At 48.8% G+C, this 23,237-nt stretch overlaps 1 protein-coding gene across 4 annotated transcripts in view; it reads right to left on the bottom strand.

Annotated features, from left to right (window-relative positions):
* LOC132325622 (interferon-induced very large GTPase 1-like) overlaps positions 1-22,651 on the bottom strand; it is a 51,533-nt gene extending 28,882 nt beyond the window's left edge. The window contains exons 1-3 of one of the 4 annotated variants that reach the window (XM_059843151.1): positions 22,457-22,625; positions 20,249-20,431; positions 369-9,186 (exon numbers count right to left, since the gene is read on the bottom strand). In XM_059843151.1, the coding sequence (XP_059699134.1) occupies positions 3,971-8,908 (4,938 nt within the window). In that variant the 5' untranslated portion in view covers positions 8,909-9,186; positions 20,249-20,431; positions 22,457-22,625 and the 3' untranslated portion in view covers positions 369-3,970. Of the gene's footprint in view, positions 1-368; positions 9,187-18,839; positions 19,157-20,248; positions 20,432-22,456 lie in introns of those variants that run through there. The other 3 variants (XM_059843153.1, XR_009485990.1, XR_009485989.1) reach the window with 3 other exon arrangements.
* Between the last annotated feature and the right edge of the window lie 586 nt (positions 22,652-23,237).

Below are 23,237 nucleotides of genomic sequence, written 5' to 3'. Positions count from 1 at the left end.
TTCCCAGTGTGTGCAGCAGACAGACCCCACTGGACAGTTCCTGCTCTGCTTCACGGTCACACCCCAACACCATCAGCTCTCCTCAGGACTCAGGCAGAATGTCACAGACTGGAAATGGTTGATCAAATTCCTTGATTTTCTATCTTTTGCCACCTAAGTTACGAGTAATTTTGACCTCTTGAACATATCTGCTTAGTATATCTCCCATGTGCCAAGCCAGACTAAAGGAACCCCAGTTTAGTCCCCAACATTTAAATGTTCTGGGATGTTACACAGGGTCACCGCACCCTTAGTCCCAACTGTTGCAGCCTGGGAGAGTGTCCCAGGGTGATGGTTGTGTTTTGCGGAGGCAAACAAAACTCCACCACTTTATGAAAGTTGTAAAGGCAGTATGTTTATTACAGTGCTGGACGTATATGGAGATTACTCTCCTTAAAAGACATGTGCACCTCTGAGAACTCCAGATCCTTCTTCATCTCCCTCTCAAACACATATGCATGCAATTTCACAATAGGTTCATACATATTCATTTTTACAAATTTGCTTGACATTCCACTAATTCTTCTTCATCAGAAAGAATTCCTAGGTCAGGTTGATCTGCTCTCACAGTCTCTCTGCCTGTCTCCTCCCCTTATCTCTGTCCTTCAACTGAAGCAGTTTCTCTGAGCCTAGGCTTTTTACGAGAACAGGCAGTCAGACTAAACAGCTATGTTTTCAAAATTCAGACTTAACTCAAAGATGTGCATTTCACCTAAATCACGATGGATTTCTCCTCTGTAAAATTTCTACTCTGTCTCAATTGTGTGTTCTGTTTATGCTAGATATTCTATTCTGTGCCTTCAAGACTGGCTGAGAGTGAAGGCATGGAGAAGAAGCACAAAATTTTTGTTATCAGCCTCACTCACTCCTCCGCATTCATCTGGACTGTTGATGTCTGGGCAGGGACGGGGCAGAAAAACACACTCCTTTTGCTTTTTAGTTAGTTAGTTAGTTAGATTAGCTAGCTGAGGCAGTCCAAGTTTTCCCTGTACTGTTTTTCTTCCCCTTCTCTTGGAACCATTTGAACCCGCTCCAGACTAGGACCCAGGGAGCACCGAGACCCTGTACTTTGCAGCCTGCCAGTGCCTACTCTGCAACCTTTCAAAGAGCGACCACCCACTGGAGAGACTTCTGAAATTTGTCATCTCTTCAGAACAGCGAATGAGTTCTGTCATCTGGTATTGTTCATTTTGTGTGCTGAGGAGTGCTTTGCCTGTTAAAAAAACAGGATTTTTTCTACTTCTCTCTGAGGGAATTCGTCCCGAACCAGTTGGGGGGTAGGGGCCGTGTGGGTTTGCTTTCTGGAAGGGCCCCTTTTGGAGGCTTTCTCCCAAATTTACCCTAAACCAGGACAGGAGTGCTTGCCTGTTAAATAAACAGGTCCTTTCTACTTCTCTCCAAGGAAGTCATTCGCAAACTGACTGGGGGGAGGGGCTGTGTGGGCTTACTTTCTGGAGGGGCCCACTTTGGACATTTTCCCCCAAATTTACCCTAAACCAGGATATCCCACTGCATCCTGGTGTCACTGGAAGGCACCACATCCAAGAATTGTAGAGATTGGAAAAGACCTTTAGGCTGTTTCTGCTCCTCCCCACAGCAGGGCCTGCAAGGAAGGACGTGCCAGACTTTGGCCGAGTGGTCCTGGCAGAGACAGGGAAAGGTGCAGAGAACAGTCTGGCTGAAATGGAGAGGGAGCTGGGACAGCTGGCACAGGTGAGAGACCCTGCACCCTCCTGATACTCCAGCCCAGGCCTGAGGCCACCCTCCCTTGCTGCACTGGGTCCTTTCCACTGCCTCCCTTGTGGCACGGGCCCCCCCACTCACTGCAGTAGCTGCACTTGGACATTCTCCACGCAGCCCAGGAGGTGACATCATGGCCAGGGGCACCTCCACTCCCTGTCTGGCTCCAGGAGCCGGCCCAAATCCCCTCCCAGCCCAGGTGTCCCCAGTCCCTGGCACTCAGCCCATGCAGCACAGGCTCACACGGCCCAGCTCTGGCTCCTCTCACTGGCTCTGGGTCTGCTTGGCCAGGGTTGGGCTTGGCAGAGTTTGGGCCCGTTCCTCTCTTGTCCGGCAGGTTCCCAGCTGAGCAGCTCCAGAGCAGAGAACCTCACTGGGATCAACCTTCTCAGCCCTCTGTGTGTGTGACAGGCCAGGCTTGGTTCCCAGCCCTGCCTCCCTTGGCACCTGCCACTGACATTGGTTTCCCTGGGTGTTGTGGCTTGGGGCTTCCTGCCCTCTCTGCTGTCCCTGCAGACAGTGAAGCTGCTCCTGGAGCACACACCCTGAATGGAGCAGAGCCTCTGCTGCCACACCCCCTCCACCAGTGCCACCCCCTGTCCCCTGCCTGTCTGCAGCACAGAGAGCTCGAGTCACCCTCAGCTGTGGCTCCCGTGAACACAAAGGAGACACAAACCAGTCCAAATCAACTCTGTTATTAGCAGAGCCTGCAGGGGATGAGGCTGAAGCAGCCCTTCAGCAGCTCTCCAGAAGGGCTTGGCCCTCCCATTGCTAGATGGGTTGCAGCACCTGCACAGCAAAAGCCCCCACAGCTCCCTGGGACACAGCCAGCTGGTGCCACCTTCTCCAGAGCACAGCTCCAGTGCCACCAGCCTGCCTGGACAGCACCAGCACTGCCCCAAGGGCTAATGCATGTTATAGATAATATTGGATTTTTGCAAATATTAAAATGAATTCTATATGTAGGATGTTAAAGCAACTTTGCTATAAGGATATAGTTTTTATTTTTGTTGTTAACTAAAAGAAATGGCTGGTGAAATGTCTGCTAGGTTGGGATAATATCCAAGGAACATATGACGAAGACCTGCTACGGATATGCCAACTATCAGCACTCACTGTCTGAAGACAGTGTGGACCAAAGCCCAAGAACTAGAGGTGGTTGTAAAAATGGACTAAAAGCACAACCAAGAAATATGCATGTTCTAAAAAGATGAACCCATGGAGGAGCCATGCTGAAAACTTCTTGGAACATGTAAACTGGTTTGGGGAAAAGTTTAAATATGCAAGAGGCTGATGCAATAGAAATAGTATATAAAGGGTGTTTCCAAAATAGCAGGTGTGCCCTTGGCTGAGTGCCAAGACCCACCCAGCCGTAAATCGTTGCTTTATTGTCTTTGTTTCCTATAGTCCTTTATTAAACTCTTAAGTGTTACCAGAAGAGTGAACCATTTTTTACACACTGCAGAAGGCGCTGGCAGACAGGATTCTCCACATCGGGCATTCCAAAGGATTTTGCTCAGCAGAGAGGCCAAGGGCAGGAGCAACTCCTGCTGCGGCTGAGGGCTGGAGGGAAGGGCAGCAGCCCCAGGCACCTGAGCAGGAGCGGCTGGGCTGGACAGAGACACAGCACCTCTGAGACAGGCAGTGAAAGCACTGCCTGTGCCCCAGGGCAGTCGTGTCACTGCTTTCCTGAGCCCACAGGCAAAACAGTGCCTCCTGGGAGAACAGCCTGATTTGATCCAGGAGGCTGCAGTGAGGGAAGGAAGGATGACACCCAAAAAACCAAGCAGCCCAGCTTGCAGCCAGCGTGCAGATGGCCTCAGGTCCCGCAGGCCTCTCTCTGAGCAGGACAGCTCCTTGCTGTGGGAAAACTGCCTTTGGGGCACTGTCCCTTCTTGTCTCACAGCAGCTGATCCAAGGGCTGTGGGATTTGGTTTGGCTCTAGGACAAAGAAGAGGGAAATGTTTATGGCAAGAAGGCAAGAGGATTCTGGCTTTACATGAAGTGAGAAGTTGTTGATCAAAGGCCACAGTAATGTGCCCTTATTTCACCAAATTTGGGAAAAAATTAGATACCATGTCTACACATAGTTTGAGAGTATCATCATTGTAACTGCATTTTGTGGAGAGCATTGAAGTAAGTTCTTCTAAACTGCAAAGCCGTTGTGCTTCTTTCTTCTCAGGTATGTAGCCTAACGCTTCTCCAGATCAGACAGTGCTTCCTGCTTGGTAATTCTCCCCCACGCCTCAGGGATTTCTCCTTTGCCCTGAAATTTCCCATTGTACAGAGCTTCCAGCTGTGTCCTGAAACGAGACACAAACCATTTCCAGTATGCCTGCATGGATGAATCAGGAAGAATTTTCCAAGTGGAAGCAGGAGGTCCAGCATCCCGGTATCTCTTGTAAGGGATCCATTTGTTGTTATCAAACCTGAATTTGAGATTACTTGTAACAAGGCTGGAACAAATATCAATGACCAGGTTGTTTGTGCCATGCCACGTGGTTCCCATCAAAGCTCGTGGTCGATGGTAGACCACTTGATGGTCTCCATCATGATTCCACATGGTGTTTGTACAGACAGCCCCACAAAAGGGACACTGCTCCCAGCACCCTGCAAAATGCTCTGCCAGGATGGTGTGAGGCTGCCTTGAAAACGAGCTCAGGTCAGCATCAGGAAATTCTTTCATGAGCTTGTCCCTCAGGTTATCCAGAGCTTCTGCCATGGCCCTGCTCAGGAACTCAATGTCTGTGACCTCCTGGTGCTCGATGCCCTTCAGGTCACTTCTGGGCAAGTTGATCACCTCTGTCAGTTGCCTGAAAAATTCATCCAGCCAAAGAGAAACTTTGTCTTCTCTTTCTTCTCTGTCTTTGACAATTTGAGCTGATGAAGAAACAGCTGACAGGAGGTTTTGATAGAGAAGATTTAGGGAGGAATCCAACAACTTCTCCAGCCTCCTACTTCCATCTACACAGTAACTCTGAACTTGTATTCCGCTGTATTTCTGAAAAAAAACCACTGGATACTTAAGGTAAGATTTGAAATACTCAAAATTTTCCTGTTCTGCCAGGTATCTCAGGATGCAAACTTCCAGATTGGCTCTGCTGCCCCTGAAATCTGGGAATTTGCCCTGCATGTCCTCAGCGATGGCTTTAGCTGTCCTCTCATAGACTGCACGGCTAAGAGCTGGTTGAATCTTGTTACAAAGGAAAGCAGCAAAAGTTGTGACAGAAGTGGCTCCTTGGCAGGAAATCTGGAAACATTGGAAGAAATCTTCTCTCTTGCTGCTCAGGTACACAACTGGGTCATTTGCCTTTTGGAATGCTTCGTGCATGACTTTAAACCTTTCTGCTGCCATTCTGCACAGATACAGAGACAAATCTATGCTGTAATCTCTGTTAAAACTACAGGGTGCATTGCTGGGGACAGAGTTCACACCTTTCTGTACTTCATTGAGTATTTCATGGATAAAATTTCTACTGTAATCCCATTTCTCCTCTTCCTTCTTAGCAATGTTTGACTTCACACACGCTATGATGTTGTCTGTGACGTGCTGAAACTTGATCATATCAGCATTGGAAAGGCTCCTGAAACCTGGGAAATAGCCTAAATACTTTTTCTTCATGATGTGTTTCTCTGGATCAAAAGAAAACCCTCTGCCTCTGGGAAATGATCTCAGCCGTGCAGGGAAACCTGGCTCCTTAAACTGCTCCACAAGGACATCTTCAATTTCTGCATCAATATCCACCCATTCTGGATAACGAGCAGCACAGGAGACTTCAGCCATCCACTCATTCCAGACAAGAATAAAGTTCTTCTCCAGTTCTCTCTCACTGAGGCTCTTCCCTTTCAGACTCACAGCCAGCTCCCGACTCCTTCTCAGCAGCTCATCTTCATAGTCCAACTTCCTTGCATCCAGTTTCCTCTGCTCCTTCTGGAGCTCAATGAGATTCTCACATTTCTTTTTTGTTTCAAGAAGAAGAGTCTCTTTTAGGTCTTTCAGCTTCAGCTCTGTGCTTGATTTCCACTGGACCAGTGTCTCACAGTCTTTGTCTTCCCTGAAATACTTTTCCACTTCTTTCTCAATGGCATCACTTGTCTCTTGCACCAGCCCTTCAAGGTGTTCTCTGGTGACATTCTGCCAGTCCCCATTCCGAATTTTGTTGTCCAGTCTCATCTGTACATCTAAGATGTGACTCCTCAGCTTCCAGGTCCACTGACTGAAGGCACTTTCCAGTTTCCTGTACACAGCAATCTCCAGGGAATTCTTGAAACTGAAAACAAAGTTTTCATTCAGCAAAGCATTCCAGAGGTCACCAATACGATCTTTGAGGCTCGAGAGCCTCAAAATGCTGCACTGTGACTGCTTCTTGGCAGCCTGGAGGATTTGGCTCTTCAGTTGCTGGACGTTCTGGCTGTACTTGGGGTTGGGTGGTGCCATTGGGGGGTTTCCTTCCCACAGGTGAGCAAAGTAGTGAATGTGGGTGTTCACATCAAAGCCAATGACATCGCTGAAGGAGGAGATGTCACAGAATTCCTGCTGAGCAGCTACCACGGTCATTTCATCCAGCTTTTCCTGCAAACTCCTTTGTCCTTCCATGTTCTGCTCCTTGGCAGCTGCTTCTCCCACGTTTTGGTGGACAAAGAGGCAGCTTGGGGAAAGATTGACTTGCTTCATCCTCAGGAAAGCCTGCACAGCAATCTGGAGAACATCCTGCATTTCTGATGGATTTTCTCCAAAGATATTGATCGCAGTCAAGTTGCCAACACCAATGACAAAGGTGGCCAGCTCATTGTCATGCTTCAGAGACTGTTTATTGGCCATCACGATGGCTCGAAGTCCCTCTGTGTCAACCACCAGCACAAAATCAAAGCCCAAGTCTTGCTGCAGCTCCTCTCCCACTGGGATCAGCTGCATGAAGGCTCCACGGGTGCATCTCCCTGCGCTGACGTTGAACTGCAGACCAAACATGGCATTCAGCAGGGTGGACTTGCCTGTGCTCTGGATGCCGAGCACAGAGAGCACAAACACTCGTTTGTCCCCCAGCCTCTCAATTAAGCTGTCAAAGATTGCTCCCACCCAGCGCAAGGGCAGGTAAGAAGCGTCCCCATCCATCAGCTCCACAGGGTACCCTGAAACCATCAGCTCTGCTGCAATTTCTGGCAGTTTGTCAAAATTGGCATTCTTGGAGTTCATTAATTGCAGAGCTTCATAAATCTGCCCTGCCTCTCTCAGGACGTGATCCAGGCCAATGGATGAATCATTGATTTCATCAGAGAGGGCATCCAAGCGACTCAAACTGTTACTGTTCATATTGGTTTTTTCCTGGTTTTTCTTTCCTGTCTGGGTTTCTGACCATAACTTGTGATAGTCTCTCCTCAGTTCTTCAAGGCGACCACAGGACAGCTCATCCATAAAGACCTTCATCCACTGCAGGAAGTATTTCTTGGTATCTGCTGGCTTGGCATGAAGAAAGCCAAGGAAAGATTTCATCAGTGGGTTGAGAGGGAAAGCTTGCTCAAGTTGCTTTCTTCTTAGTGCTTTCTTCTCATTTTCAATATCGCTGCGATGATGCTCGATGCTCTTGTTCCCCTTCTCTTGCAAGTGAGTGAGTTCTTTGTCCTTTTGGCACCACTGGTACCACAGTTTTCCTTGAAGCGGCAGCAGCCGGGATTTGATCTCAGACAGCTTCTCTTTCTTCAGAAGCTCCATCAGCTCCTTTGCCTTGGCTTTGGCTGTCACACATGCAGGTTGATCGGCATCCACAACTAATCTGTGCTGGCGAGCTTTGTCCACGCAGGCCTCCAGGCTGAAACATGGATTAGAACCTTCCAGGAGATTCCCAATTGTCTTGGTCAGCTCCTCCATCAGTTCTGCTTCGTTTCTGTTCTTCATCCCTATTTTTATGTTTTTGCCGACTTGTCCAGCTGCAGCATTCTCTATTTCTGTGAGAAGACAAACCAAAGGCCTTTGTGATTGCAACAGGTCCTGCAGCAGCTTTTTCCCCCTGTTGTCCATGTGCTCCAACTCAGATACAAGAGCCACGTTGACAGCAGATATCTCCTGCAGGAACTGCAGCTGTGCTCCGTGATCCCTGGCGTCTCCATGCAGGTTACAGAAAGCCACACAGCACTCAAAGGTGTCATCTGGACTTCCACGGGGGCAGTACCAGGCGATCTCCACCAGCCCTTCCATCAGCAAACGCTTTCTGGTGCTGCCTTTGCAGTGGCGGTGGAAGAAAGTGTCATGTTTGCGTTTGCTCAGCAGAGCGTTCAAGAGCTGGGACTTGGAAGAGGAGGCCGAGCTGCCAATGCGGATGAAGGACACGATGGGTGTCTGTGCCTGAAAGATGAGTTTGTTGTTGAAACTCTTTGTTTGGGCCTGCTTTCCTGACTTGTCCACCTCTTTCCAGCTCCTTTGGATTTGGCTGAGGGCGTAGAGCGGGAACTCGATGAGTGAAGTGCTCGGGCTGGGCACCAGCAGAGGCAGCGCCAGTTGGCAGAAGGCCAGCTTGGTTGCCAGGGTCTGTCTCAGGAAGTCATCAGCACAATGGAAAATGGCCATCTGCAGGTCCATGGGGTGCACATGGCTGTCCCTGCTTGCACATTCAGGGGCTGCTTCCTTCAAATCACCAAAAAACTCTTCAAAGGTGTCTGAGTGTTGGTTCTCTTTGGCTGTGGCTTGTGGAAGACCTGTAAGTTTTGGGTTGCTGTCATCCCAGCAAGTCAGGTACCTCACTTGGTAATCCACAGTTAACAGCTTTTGCAAGAAGTAAAATGGCAGTTCTGTGTCCTGGCTGGGCTGGCTGTCCTGCAGAGATGTCTTGCAGATGGTGCGGAAATCTCCCATCCCCATTTTTCTTGGATAGTGACTTTCCAGTCCAAGGCGCTTGAGCAACTGGAGGAACTCCTGGTTTGCAATGGTTTCAATTTTTTTGGATTTGCTGCTGTCTGACTTGCATTTGGACTGACTGGTGGGCTTAGGTGTTGCAAAAGTGTCTTCCAGGTCCCTGAGTATGTTCTGCATCCTCTGTTCATCCCCTTTGTCATTCAAGCACCCACTGATCGAGGAGCCCAAGTCCCCTTCCAGCCTCTCACTAGTCTTTGTTTCCACTGTGCTTTTGGAGGACATTCTTTATCAGTGTGACAACAAGCCTTTCCTGTGACCTTCCACAAAAACTAAATGCTCCCTCTTCTGCTCAGGGGACAGCTTTTTACTTTCGGCTGTCACAGTCAGACCTGTCAACAGAAGATATTCCAGATGTTGCAGGATTTCTCTGCACTCGATTCCCAGGATCTACATCACTTTCAGCAGTCAGTATCTAGCATCCAGTTCTACCTTCTGGAATGCCTCTGCCAGGAGCTGTGCCTTTGCATCCCCTTCCTGTGTGTCTTCTTATGAAGCCATGGCTGTGGAGGAAGAACAGACTTTCCCTAAGGTGTTGTCAGAGGCCCCAGGCTCCTGGTGATAGCAAAATATTTTAAAATCATAGAAAATCTGGGGAGTTAGAAAGAAAGTTAGGCTTAGTAGGCCCTGGGAAAATGTTAAAGGTAGGCCCTGGGAAATGTTAGGCCTTGTATTTGCTCGATCATATGAAACTGCACCTGTGTAGTCAGTATATGATAAATGATATAATTGTTAGATGCGATTAGATATAATTATTGTTTAAAGAATCATGAGAAACTATGTTAGGGGGTTTTAGGGCGATGTGAGAGTCTGTCTGAAATATCCCTCATCTGCCTCACAACTGTCATTGAGAGACCGCTCAGAAGACCCCTTTGTCCCTTTCCTAGCCACAGTGGACACGCCAAGCCAGGGGGTTTCATGACCTGAAAACGCTGCTAAGTTGTTGTTTCCACAGGTGAAGTCTCCTGCACGCTACACCAAACCATGTTAGTGCTGCTGAGTGAGTTTGTGACCTGATCCCGCTCCAGCCGGCACTGAGGGATTCTCGGGGAGCCCATCGGCCGTGGCCGTCTCCACTGCTCACAACATCTCCAGGAGAGAGGTAAGGTGCTTTTACTCTGGTCTCGTTGCCTGCCAATAAGACGCAGAGAAAGCTATGCTTGGTCGGGCTAAGGAATTCCTGATGGTATTGCCTAGGTGCCATCCGTTAGACAATCGCGAAAGCATTGCAACCTCAGCATTTGTGGTGTATTGAGTTGTAATATGGAGAAGCTTAAAGGGATTTTAGGTGGCAATGCCCCCATACCACAAACTTCTCCTTTGGGGTGCTTATTAGCACATTGGAAACAGGGTATTTTGGGGAAGAGTTATGTAAGGCTAAGTTGAGTGATTATTGTAATACATGGTGGCCAGAATATGTCTTGGAGGATGGGTAAAAGTGGCCAAAGAATGGGTCTTTGCAGTATAACACCATTTTGCAGTTGATGTCATATTATAAGCAAGAAGCAAAATGGGACAAGGTTCCATATGTTGATTTGTTTTTCTATTTGCGAGGTAAGCCAGGATGGCAGGTTGAATGTGGATTAATGGTGGTTAGAGCATCTGCAAGTGATAAGTGTGGGGTTTGTGTAAAAAAGAAACGTTATCTGGAACACTTGGTGTTGAAAGTAAGTCTGAGTAGGAAAAACGATACAGATGTTGATTTACAGGTAGCTTCAACAAGACCAAGAGAAACTAACCCTATCCCGCCTGCTTCACCTGCCCCTATTCCACCATCTGCTCTTACTTCACCTAATTCTATCTTGCCCAGTCCTACTTCACCCTTCTCTTTTATCCTCCTCTCCCGCTGTCACCTGATCTCTCTTCCTCGGGAGATGATCAAAATCTGTGATACAAGGAAGGGGGAGGATGTAAGTGAAGGAGATAGCAATAGTAGAGGTGAATCAGTGACACCAGTATCTCACAGGACTCAAAGTCGGTCAAAGCTTGCCCGGTCTTGGCTAGAAAAGACCTGGGCAGACAAAAGCAGACTGTGATTTCTCCCTTGCGACAAGGAGTAGGAGTGGAGGGGCCAGTGTTTGTAAAAGTGCCTTTTTCTCCTGTGGATTTAGTAATTTTGAAACAACCGGCTGGGACTTATAGGGAAAATCCTGATAAATTGGCACGGGTCCTAAAAATGGTTATGAAAACTCATAATTCAGATTGGCATGATATACAAGCAATATTACATACTTTAATGGATTCTACTGAGAAAGAGATGATACTTAAGGCAGCCAAGGAGTGGGCAAGGGAGGATATCAGAAATGGACTCATAACAGGAACTCTAGATGATAATTTTCCAACTGAGGATCCAGGGTGGGATCCTAATGCACCTGGGCATATGCGGAGGCTGAAGAAATATCAGGAGTGGGTCCAGACAGGAGTTCAGAATGCTGTACCTAAAACTGTGAATTGGTCTAAACTGTATGAAGTCTGACAGGAAAAGAAAATCCCCTACTGTGTTTTTGGAAATACTTAAGGAGGCAGCAAGAAAATATACAGATCTCCAAATAGACACAGGACAAGAGAATATTCAACTCGCTCTCATATTCCTGGGCAGTCACAAGATGATATCAGAAGGAAAGTGCAAAAATTAGAAGGGGAGGAATTAAGGAATCTGGATAAACTACTTGAGGTAGCCTGGAAGGTATAAAATAATAGGGAAAAGGAGGCTGGTAAAAGGCAGCAGCAAAATCTTTTAGCAGTAATATAAGGAGAAGGGAACCCAGATTTCGGAGGACCTGAGAGGTGGTTGTGGACTTGGTAAAGGTGGGTTTGGCAGGGACAGCGGAGGACCAGTCATGCAAGGGTTAAGCTTAAATCAATGTGCGTACTGCAAGTAGGAGGGGCATGGGAAGAGACAATGCCCAAGCAACCCCAACAACCAGCTTAACCAGGGCAATCAGTGCCAGCAGGAAGACATTGCCAAGGCTATGGTACTAGGAGAATATCACAGCTGACTAGAAATGAATCAATCCACGCAGGAACCTTTAGTAACTTTACTATTAAGTGATAGAGAGTTGAAATTTCTGGTGGATACAGGGGCCATGTATTCTATACTAAATGATTTGCAAGGGCAAATTGAGGACGAGCAAACAACAATAGTTGGGGCCACAGGGAAGGAGGAAAATCGGTCATTCTTGTAACCCTTAGATTTGTGGTTTGGGAGCAAGGTTTTAACACATTAATTTCTTGCATGTACCTGAGTGTCCAATTCTGCTTTTAGGGAGGGATTTGCTGGCGAAATTTGACGTAGTAATAACCTTTGAGAACGGGGAACTTTTAATTAAAATACCTGAATCAAAGACGGGACAAATTTTAATGATCAAAGAAAAAACGGTCCCCTCTATCCCTGGGGAAGTAGAAGATGCAGTGATCCCCTCTGTATGGGAAACAGACATACCAGGAAAATCTAACTTGGCACAGCCAGTGCATGTAGAGTTAAAAGAAGGGGCGAGAGCTGTACAGGTCAAACAGTATCACATAAAACCAGAAGCACGGCAAGTAATAGCAAAGGTTATTGATAAATTCTTGAAATACCAAATTCTAGCGGAATGTGAATCAGAATTTAAAACACCAATATTTCCAGTGAAGAAACCAAATGGTGAGTATGGATTAGTACAGGATTTGAGAGCAATAAACAAAATAACAAAGGACATTTATCCAGTGGTAGCAAATCCTTACACATTGCTGACATCCATAAAAGAGATATAGAAATGGTTTACCATTATTATCTAAAAGATGCCTTTTTTTGCATACCCCTTGACAAAGAAAGTAGGAAACTGCTTGCCTTTGAGTGGGAAAATCCAGGGAACAGAAGAAAAACCCAGTTTACCTGGAGACAACTTCCACAAGGCTACAAGAACTCGCCGACCCTCTTTGGATACCAAGTGGTGAAGGGGCTGGAGATTTGAACTGAGAATGGGCAAGTACCAAGAGACCAATACCTGTTGTTGCTATATATTGATGATATACTGATGGTTGCAGAAGAAAAAGCAACCTGCATAAAGGTAACAATTGAGATTTTAAATTCACTGGGAATAGGAAATGTCCTGGTTTGAGAGGAAGTGAGTTTTTTGGGATGCTGTGGTCAAACCAATCAGTGCTCAGATTTGAATAATGTCACCTGGTGTGGCTACTGAGAACATAGATCCGCCTCTGAGAACACAGGAGAGTTAAAAGCTGAGAACTCTCAGGAGGAAGCTCTCTTGGTTCTGGTCTGTGAAAAGAGGTCAGACCTCCCCTGCTCAGCCATGGGCTGGGTGGGGGAGGGGAGGCCACGAGGCCTGAGTGAGGTAGGCCAGGGCCTTGGACAGAGAAGGGAGGTAAAGGCCCCTGCAGGATGGAAGGGTGGAGGAACACTGAGAGGCATCAGGTAGCCCCCCCCACCGGGAGAGAGAGCCTGTGCCTCTGCTTGTGCCACCTTAAAATTTGATAGCACAGCTTGGCTGAGAAGGAGAAAGGGGGGTGTGCAGCGAGAAGGTGCCCGGCAGGGTCAGCATGGGAGTTCTAGACAGGTAGAGCCTGAGATTTCAACCCTTTTCTTAGATGATGGAAACCGTACAATTGCTGATCTTCCTGGAGCTGAATGAGAAGAGAGATAGAGATGAAATAGCCGGAGATGGGCAAGTGTGATGCAAGTTTGTGCAAGTGAAAGATGTCCGAGAGAAGTTCAGAAGAATCCTAGGTGGGAGGAGATGATGGACTGGCTTTTGGCTGGACTTTTCTTATATAGCCATAGACAGAACCATTTTTCCTGTGACACAGAGACTGCATTTAGGGGGAGGCAATGGCTCGGAGCCAAGAAAGTGCAGTGTTGTGATGTGAAGGACTGCGTGAACAGAGCCAAAGGGTGAGGAGGGTGGTGGTGCCTTTGATCTTCAGTGAAGGAGAAGATCTCTGTTCTTGAGACCTCTTGGCCCCAGGGAATGAAATTTGGGTGGGAGAGGTGCCCCAAAAGTAAGAGACTGGGCTTTTTTTAGAACTGAGCATAGCATCCTTAAAAGGAAACCCTAGAAGCAGCTCTGGTCCATGTGCAGTGGTGAGAGCACTTGTTCCAGATTGCAAGGCAAGATGTATTCTATTACTATCTGTATGGCAGTTGTCTGGTGTCAAGTGGGCAATTTCTCCTTATTTCTCTCCCTGAGTCATCATAATCACTCCTCCCTCGGCAGGGGACATCTGCTGATAACAAGCTATTGAATGTCACTGCATGACTGATAAGAACTATAACATCCCATTGTGAGATGCTCTGCCCAGAGGGAGGAGCCAAGCATTGCTATCTAGATATAATCTGGGGATTCTGACACCCCAGCAGGGTGTTTCTCCACTGGATTCTCCAGAGGAACAGCAGCTGCTTCTACTTCCACGGATCTGTGGAGGAAGATAACACCCTTTCTCTACAGGACACCCCCCCCACCCACGCCCCGCTCCAACAGAGCCACACCTGACACCGCAGGAGAAGGACTGCAGCCACTTTTCCAACTGGACTGCTACCAACACCCTGACCAACAGGGTGTCAGTTTGAGTTCTGACTCTGTCAGTGTTGTTCTAGTGTACTGCATCATTTTATTTTATCCTTTTTTATGGGGTTTTTTTTTCCCTTCCCTATTAGAGAACTGTTATTTCCTGCTTCCATATTTTTTGCCTGAGAGTCCCTTAATTTAAAATTCATAGCAATTCTGAGGGGTGGGGAGGGTTTGCATTCTCCATTTCAGGGGAAGCTCCTGCCTTCTTTAGCAGGCACCTGTCTTCCCAAAGCAAGACTGCACTTTACATGGACGGAAGATGTCATAATGGCAAATGTTCTCTGGGCGGTGCCATGTGTGACATGGAAACACAAGAGGTTTCAACTGTGTTTCCTGGGGAAGCCTATGGTACAAGAAAAACTCCTCTCTTCCTGATGAACTGAGAATTGATTATCTGAAGAGTGGTGATGGACTGAGAGTTAGTGATCTGAGCGGTGGTAACTGAATTGAGAATCCAAGGTTTTGTCTTACTGTGATGTGTTGGAAATTTGGTGGAGAGAGGAGGAATGTTTGGAAGGTTTTCATTCTAAGTTCTGTGTATTTCTTTTATGTATTGTAAGTTAATTTTTTTTTTCCTTTTATTCCTAAGTTGGAGCCTGCTTTGCTCTATTTCTGATCAATCTCATAGTAGACACCAGGGAGAAGGTATTTTAATGGAGGCACTGACATTGCGCCAGCATCAAACCGTGACAGGACGTTATAAAGAATCCAGAGAAAAGGCACAAATTGCCTGACAGACTGTGATCTACCTGGGATGTGAAATTTCACAAGGGCAACGAAAACTAGGTACTAACCCTATCCAGGCTATTTGTGCCATTGCCCAGCCCCAGAACCTACACGAGCTGTGAGTCTTCCTCAGGATAGCAGGATGGTGTCGCTTGTGGATCATGGACTATGGACTGATTGCAAAACCCCTGTACGAAGCCCAGAAGACACAGCTATTCACCTGGGGCAAACCACAGAAAGAAGCCTTCCTAAAATTCAAAGAAGCAGTAACAACTGCTCCAGCATTAGGGTTACCTGATCTGTCTAAAGATTTTCACCTGTTTGTACATGAAGGGCTGTGCCTAGCACTGGGAGTCCTGACCCAATGTCTGGGAACCTGGAGAAGGCCGGTGGGCTACTTTTCCAAACAACTTGACAACATAAGTGCCGGGCGGCCTCCATGTCTACGAGAAGTCGCAGTCACCGTGATGCTGATATAAGAAGCCAGGAAGCTTACTATGGGAAGGCACATAGATGTCTATGTACCACACATGGTAACCACTGTCTTAGAGCAGAAAGGGGGCCATTAGCTATCTCCAAGCAGGATGATAAAATTCCAGGTAGTCCTGACTGAGCAGGATGATGTCACATTAAAGACAACTAACCTTCTGAATCCAGCTTTGTTCCTAGGTACCACAACTGAAGAAGGCCTATTAGAGCATGACTGTGTAGAAGTAATAGAGTACACCCACTCAGCAAGAGAAGACCTGAAAGACATCCCGCTAGAGCAGCCAGAGTGGGAGTTATTCACAGATGGAAGCAGCTTCATGGAGGACAGAACCAGATACACTGGATATGAGCTCGGCTTTGGAACACCCTCACGTGGAATAGGCCGCTGACTCTCAAGAATCCAGTTCATGACATACATTCAGGAGATGAGGTGTACATTAAAAATTGGAATGAAGAACCGCTGAAAGAAAAGTTGACTAGACCCCATCAGGTACTGCTGACCACCTTTACAGCAGTCAAAGTAGCCGCTGTGGACCCCTGGATTCACTACACCCAAGTGAAGAAAATCCATACTGGATTACGGGCTGTGTAAACTGTGGAACCAACAAGGCTGCAGACAAGATGTGTTTAATTGTTCCAAGAATGTTATCAGTAATTGTGCCAATGCTTATTTTATGGTTATTGATGTCTTTGGGATGTGAAATGCAAAAAGATCAACTAACCACTCTTCATTCTAGAATGAAGAGGGGAGTACTGACAGAAACACAGGTGATAAAGGTCTCCAATGCAATTTGGGCCAAGAATGTAATAATTGGATTAGTCAAAGACTTTGCCAAAATGCAAAACACCAGCAGAATAACTGCCTGTCTGCCAATACCGAGAGAGAGAGACCCAATAAGTTGGGGAATCTTAACGTCAAAATTACCTGAAATAAAAAAGTACAAAGCAATTGTTACCAGAGTCAAAGCAAATAGTCAAAGAAACCTAGAAAGTAACAGGAGAGTGGATGAGGCCTTCTGAGGAAACGGGACTGTGTTTTAAGTCATGGCAGGGTAGGACAAATCATAGAGTGGTGGGTTAAAGATCAAGACATCACAAATTGGGAATGCTTTCTGCCACACTATAAAAAGATTACAGAGAATGTTTCAGAAACCACTCTGGTATGGAAGTGTGATGCCAAAGATCAGAAAGGTCAGACAGAGCCTTGGGACAGTGCGTGGTTGTCCTAGGGTGACGTTAGGATGCTGTTATCCCCATTCGTGTGTGTGTAATTTATGCTGGATATAATGTTCTGTGCCTTTAAGACTGGCAGAGTGAAAGTTTTGTTTTGGGCCTCTTATCAGCCAGGCGAGACATCCAGATAGCACCAGGACTTAGTGCTGCTTTTTTGCTTTTTGTCCTGCTTTTTGCTTTTGCTCTTGCTTCTGCTTCGCTTCTGCTTTGCTTGCTCGTGCTTTTTTCCCCCTCTTCTCATTAGTTGATTTAGCTAAACAGTCCAAATTCTTTTCTGGACTGTTCCCCCGCCCCCATTTGGACCTGCCAAACCTGCTCCGGACTGGGATTTGGAACACTGAGAGAGAGTTTACACCTTGTGACTGCAGCAGCTGCCTCAGCGCCGGAGGGACTGATAACAGCGACCACCCCCAGGAGAGACATTCTGAATTTGTCATTTTTTCAGAGCAGTGGAAGAGTGGTGTCATCCGGTATTGTTCATTTTGTGTGCTGGGGGGTGCTGTGCTTGTCAAATAAACAGGTTCTTTCCACCTCTCTCCGAGGAATTCTTCCCAAACCGGTTGGGGGGAGGGGCCGTGTGTGTTTGTTTTTTGGAGAAGCCCTTTTTGGGGATTCTCTCCCAAATTTGCCCTAAACCAGGACAGTGGTCTGTGAGTATACTTCAAAAATTCCAATATAAGGCAAACACCCTTTTGGTGTATTCAATGGGAAGGCTGAGAATGAAACAGACCCAGCAGTAATGAGCACTGCTACCATCAGCAGAACAAAGGCAGACAAAGCAAGTTGGTGGGCATGTAATAAAACTTATGACTGCACTTCTGATGTTATAGAGATAAAACAGATGCCACCCCTGGTAATAGCCCTACAAATTGGTTGCGCCTGCAGAGGGATCAAACATAAACAAGGTAAAGTGAATTACAAAATAGTCATAGGATGTACCAGGAGTACAATCTGAAGTCCAGGGCAATTCGTATGGACAACAAGTGATGGCACCTGGACAATACATCTGCCTGTTTGGGGAAGTAAAAGAAATTACCTTGGGCATCCCTACTTTATGTCCAATTTGGAAAAAGTCCCCTTTTAATGGAAAACATGAACTTCTACAGATAAGAACAAGACAAGAGGTTCTAGACAATGAAAATTCGGATGACACTTGGCAAGATCCCTCTAGTGGAGTGAAATTTGGGTGGGCCCTAGAGTCTTTGCTGGGTCCTATAGTAAACTACTTCTCTACAGAATAGAGAAATGTTGTACAAAGTTACAGGTCAGGTAGATAGACTAGCAAGAGTCACCGGGGAAGGATTTAAAGAACTAAACGTACAATTACAAGCCACCACAAAAATGACTTCACAAAATCGACTGGCTTTAGATTTGCTGCTCTTGAAAGAGCATGGAGTGTGTGGATTTTTACAGGGATGGATTGATCATTGCTGCGTCCACATCCCAAATGTAACTGCAGATGTAGAATATGACATCAATCAGTTGAAACAAATAGAGCATGAAGCACAAGAAGAGGAAAAGGATTTGACTACGAGCTGGTTAGGCAAAATCTTCAAAGGGTTAAGGTGGAATGTGAGTTCATGGATTAAATCTATCATTGAGAGTGTGATAATCTTACTAATTGTATTCTTAGCAATTTGGTTAGTTTACAGCATTTTAAAGGGAGAAATACAGAAGAAAACATCCTGGAACCGAAAAATAATAAAGACACTGACACAAGATCCACGCCCACTATCTTCTGGTTCTTCAATTCGTGACAGCATCCATGACAATCTTTACATCAATCATGGATTTGAAGAACATCAAGTATAAACTCAGAAACAAAGGACTGTATCAAGTGAAAACATTTGCACTTATAGTGAACTGAAAATGCTTTAAAAGGGGGGAAAATGATAGCAAAATATTTTAAAATCATAGAAATATTGGGGAGTTAGAAAGAAAGGCTTAGTAGGCCCTGGGAAAATGTTAGGCCTTGTATTTGCTAGATCATGTGAAACTGCACCTTTGTAGTCAGTATATGATAAATAATATAATTGTTAGATGGGATTAGATAGAAGTATTGTTTAAAGAGTCATGAGAAACTATGTTAGGGGTTTTAGGGGGATCACGAGAAATCCATGCTTGGATGAAATCAATGTATACAATAGAACAACGTAAGTTTAATAATTAATATGTAAGTTATATAACGATAGAATATAAAAGATGTTCAGCTCGAAACCATGTTGGGTCAGATTTGCATCTGTGTACCCCTGAACCCAGAGCTCTTCAATAAAAGCACCTGCATATAATCAATCTGTGATTATGTGTTCCTGAATGCTAACACTGGCAGAGGCCCTGCAGCAGCCGTGGCCCTGGGGATTGCTCCCACCCAGGCTTGGGACGGCACAAGAGCCAGGGCCTCCTTCCCAGCACCCTGGATGTGCCTATTGCTTTCCTATTTGCAGGATCAAGCCTGAAGCTGAGTGTGTACCCCAGGGACAACACAGAGGCACAGATGCACACACACAGAGACACACACGCAAACAGAAACACAGACAGACATGCACAAATAGAGACACACATGCACACACAGACACAGAGAGAGGCACACAGTGACTCACTCAGCTACACAGTCTGCCCTGGACAAGGTGCTGCCTTCACCATCACCCACATCCTCCCAACAGAACTCCTCAATCCACAAGTGCAGATAGCCAGGGGCATTCCTGGCTCCCTGGAGCACTGGCACAGCCCCTCTGCCTATCCCACAGCCCTGCCTGCATCCTGCACCCTCTGCCCAGCCCTCGGCTGCCCTGCTCGCTGCCTGGCCCAGCCTGCTGCCGCCAGCACCCGGAGGCAGTGCTCACACACTCACCCCATGGGCACCCCACACTCCCCAGACACTCTCCCCCCATGCACCCCAGGGGCTCTGAGCTGTGCTCCTGCTCCAGCTGCCAGCACAGCCCCTCCCTTGCCCCTCTCTGGCCTCTTCCCAGGAGCTGCTTCCTGGCACACTCAGGGCCCCACCCCAGTGCAGGGGAAAATCCACCTTGTCCCTGCCCACAGCTGTGCCTGGGGCATCCTGGTGGCCCTTCAGGAGAGACTGGAAATGCTGGGACCCAACTCAGAGAGGTGCCCTCTGTGATCTGCTGCTCGTTAGCACAAAGGGTCTTGTCAGGCAGGTGCCCATTGGTGACAGTCTTGGCTTCAGCCACCACGGTGACACTGGGCTTAAAATCTCTGGTGACAGGAGGAAAAGTGCCTGCAAACCTTCAACTGGGCACCTTCCTTTAAACCTTTTGGGTTTTGACTCTTGCACACAACTCTGAGAATTCTCCAAGTCTCAGTTCACTTGGATAGCAGAGAGATTTATTCCCTGCAAAAAATCCTTCTGAGCATTCGGCTTGTGTCCCACCAAGGCCACAACACTGTCATCAGCACAGGTATTGATCTAAGGGGCGTGGACTGGGTTCCTGTTCCCTTCCACCGCCTTCAGGGGCAGCTTTCCCTCAGGAATCCCTGCAGATTTGGGCAATGTGTGCAAGGGCTCTGGGCTCTGGTTCCCCTCACCCACCTCACAGCAGATGCTCCCATTGCTCCCAGCCTTGGCTTCCCAGCCGACACGGGCAGCCGAGGGCCCCAGCTCAGGGGAAACAGCACAGCAGCAGGCCTGGGGTACACGGTGGGTGTGGAGAAGAAGATGGGAACCCCTTGAGCACTCAGGAGGAAGAGCAGCAGGAAGGAAAGGCTCGAAACCCTAAAAGAGAAGAGCAGACAGTCAGGAGAAGGTGACCCATGAGTACGGCAGGTTCATTCCGGGGAGCACTGCAGGCCAACCCTTCTCTTCTCCTGGCAACTGCTCAGGCATCAAAGACTCCTCAGGGCTTTTCTGGGGAGGTGACCAGAGCAGGGTTTCACCTGGGACCTACATCCATGTTCCCCCACCAGAAGGAAGCTGGACATGCTGGGGAGGTGGGACAGAGCAAAGCCCCTGAAGGGCACCAAGGCCAAGTGCAGGTGCTGCCCCTGGGTCTGGGCAATTCCAGGCACAGACACAAGCTGGGAAGAGAATGGATTGAGAGCAGCCCTGAGGAGAAAGACTTGGGGGTGCTGATGGGTGAGAGGCTGTCCAGGGAACATCTGTGCTCTGGGGGCAGCAGACAAGGTGAGGAGGGGGCAGAGCCAGGGGAACAGCCCTGCCAGTGAGGCAGCAGGGCCCTGTCCCACCACTGCCCACATCACACAGCTGCAGCTGGGGGGAATCTCAGGACCCCAGAGAGGGGGGAGAAGCACAGCTGGGCTTGGATCCCAGCAGGCACTGAGCCCCCCAGCAGCTGCTCGTGTGCTCCCAGCAGCAGGATGGGGACAGGAGGGGGACAGCAGAAATAGGAAAAGCTGCTGGCTTCAGATAAGGGCAGGTCAGCAGCAGAACAAAGCTGGGTGTGTGCTGGCAGAGCTCAGGAGGGATGTCAGACACCAATTGTTTTCTTTGGGCACATGTCCAGCTGCTCCCGGGACAGCAGAGCCTCAGTGCAGGACGCCTGATCAGGATGGGAACTGGTTACTCAGGGTCACTGCTGGAACTTGTCCACGTGAGCCACTTGTCCCAGCCCTGTTCCACCACAAATTCTCTCCCACTGGAGCACTGCCAGTGCTGGCTCAGTCTCAGGAGCAGAGGCTGCCCAGAACAACATTATCTCCAGCCCAGCCACACCTGAACCTGCCCCCAGGCACCCTTGGCACTCCCTGCACGGCTTCCCAGTGCTGCAGGAATAGGGGAAAAGCCCCATGCGACTGTGTCAGTGCCCGCAGAGAGGCACTGAGCACATTCAGGGCATAACTCGGGACTGAGTTCCTCCTGGGAAGCAAAGGACGGAAGCAGCAAGGCTGACAGCAGGACCTGCCATGAGAATGCCTGCACCCCGTTTCACAGGAACAGCCCCCCGAGAGTGTTTTCCGCAGCCCTGTCCCAGGGAAAGGGGCTCTGGGAACACCGCTGCCTTTGTGGGCCTGTCCCAGGGACCAGAGCGCTCTGGGTGGTGCCGCTTAGACTGCAAGAGAGGAGAATCCCACCCTCCCTGCATGGGCAGGAAAAGGAATGATCCCCCCGGCTCCTGCCTTCAGGGGAGCGCAGCCATCCGGCCCCAGCGCGGGGCTGGGGGTGCCCGGGCCGGGCAGGGTCGGCCCCGCCTGCGGGGAGCGTTTCCCGGCCGGAGGGGCACGGGCTGGCGGAGGGGAAGGGGATCCGCAGGGGATCTGTGCCCAGCCAGCCCCACTGCCAGCCCCGCTGCCAGCTCTCGGGACAGCCTTTGCGCCCCTGCAGCCTTCACTGCGTTCCTCCATCCCCTGCATCCCTCCTCTTTCCCCCGCCGCTCCGCTCCCACCGCTCTGACCTCGGCCCCCCCCCAGCTCAGCCCCCGCAGCGCACACGGCTCCCCTGAGCTCCCCCAAAGCGGTGCCAGCAAAGGCGGCTTCCTGCAGCCCACGCTCGGAGCACAGAGCTCCCGCCCGCTGCCCTCAGCCTCATCTTTTCCTACCCTGCCATCTCCCCAGCCCTGGCAAAGCACCGGGAACAGGAGGCAGGAGAGCAACAAGATCCCGCTCCCGGCTGCTCCCGGCTCCCAGCCCTGTAGCTCATTCACATCCCCATCCCCATCCCCATCCCCATCCCCATCCCCATCCCCATCCCCATCCCCATCCCCATCCCCATCCCCATCCCCATCCCCATCCCCATCCCCATCCCATCCCCATCCCCATCCCCATCCCCATCCCCATCCCCTACCTTCTCCCTCCGGTCCCGGCAGCTCCCGGGCTGGGAGAAGCCCATCCCAGCCCCTTTTTATGCAGCCCTGGCCATCCGGTGGGTGGGGGGGTTCCCATCGGTGTTCCAAATCCAGCAGGGTAATTCCTGGAAATCAGGCTTTTTACTGTAGCAGAGTGTGAAAGTGAAACCATCCTTTTGGAGGCACGTGACTCAACTACTGCTCAAATTCCACGCCACCTGTGGTTTGACTTGGCTCACAGACAACACTCGTCTGCTTCAGACCTCTGACCCTTTAACTCCTGTGCTGACTGCTGGTAACAATATTGAAAACTGTTAGAGCTGGATATGCATACATGGAAAACAGGCAGGGGAGGCACTTTGGAGAAAGGCCTGGAGGGGCAGGACAAGGGAGAATGGCTTTTCACTGCCAGAGGGCAAGGATAGATGGGATATTGACAAGGAATTCTTCACTGGGAGATTTGTGAGGAGCTGGGATGTTATTCCCAGAGAAGCAGTGGCTGCCCCATTCCAAGACAGGGACACCTTCCACTGTCCCAGCTTGCTCCAGGCACTGTCCAACCTGGCCTTCCTTGGACACCTCTCCAGCAGAGGAAGCAAAGCAGGAACAGGGCCTGGCTGCAGCTTTCCTGGCTGGGGACACTCCACACCTGACAGGAACAGAGCCTTGGTGTTTGGAGAGGACACTCAACACCTGACCCGAGCAGGGTCTGGATTGCTTTTCCCTTGGCATGTGGACACACAAATCCTGCTCCACAGCCTCAAAACCAGCACTGGAGTT

This window comes from Haemorhous mexicanus, chromosome 3, assembly GCF_027477595.1.
Source record: "Haemorhous mexicanus isolate bHaeMex1 chromosome 3, bHaeMex1.pri, whole genome shotgun sequence".
In the NCBI taxonomy this organism is placed as follows: domain Eukaryota; kingdom Metazoa; phylum Chordata; class Aves; order Passeriformes; family Fringillidae; genus Haemorhous; species Haemorhous mexicanus.
This window is presented reverse-complemented; position numbering and strand designations above follow the sequence as displayed.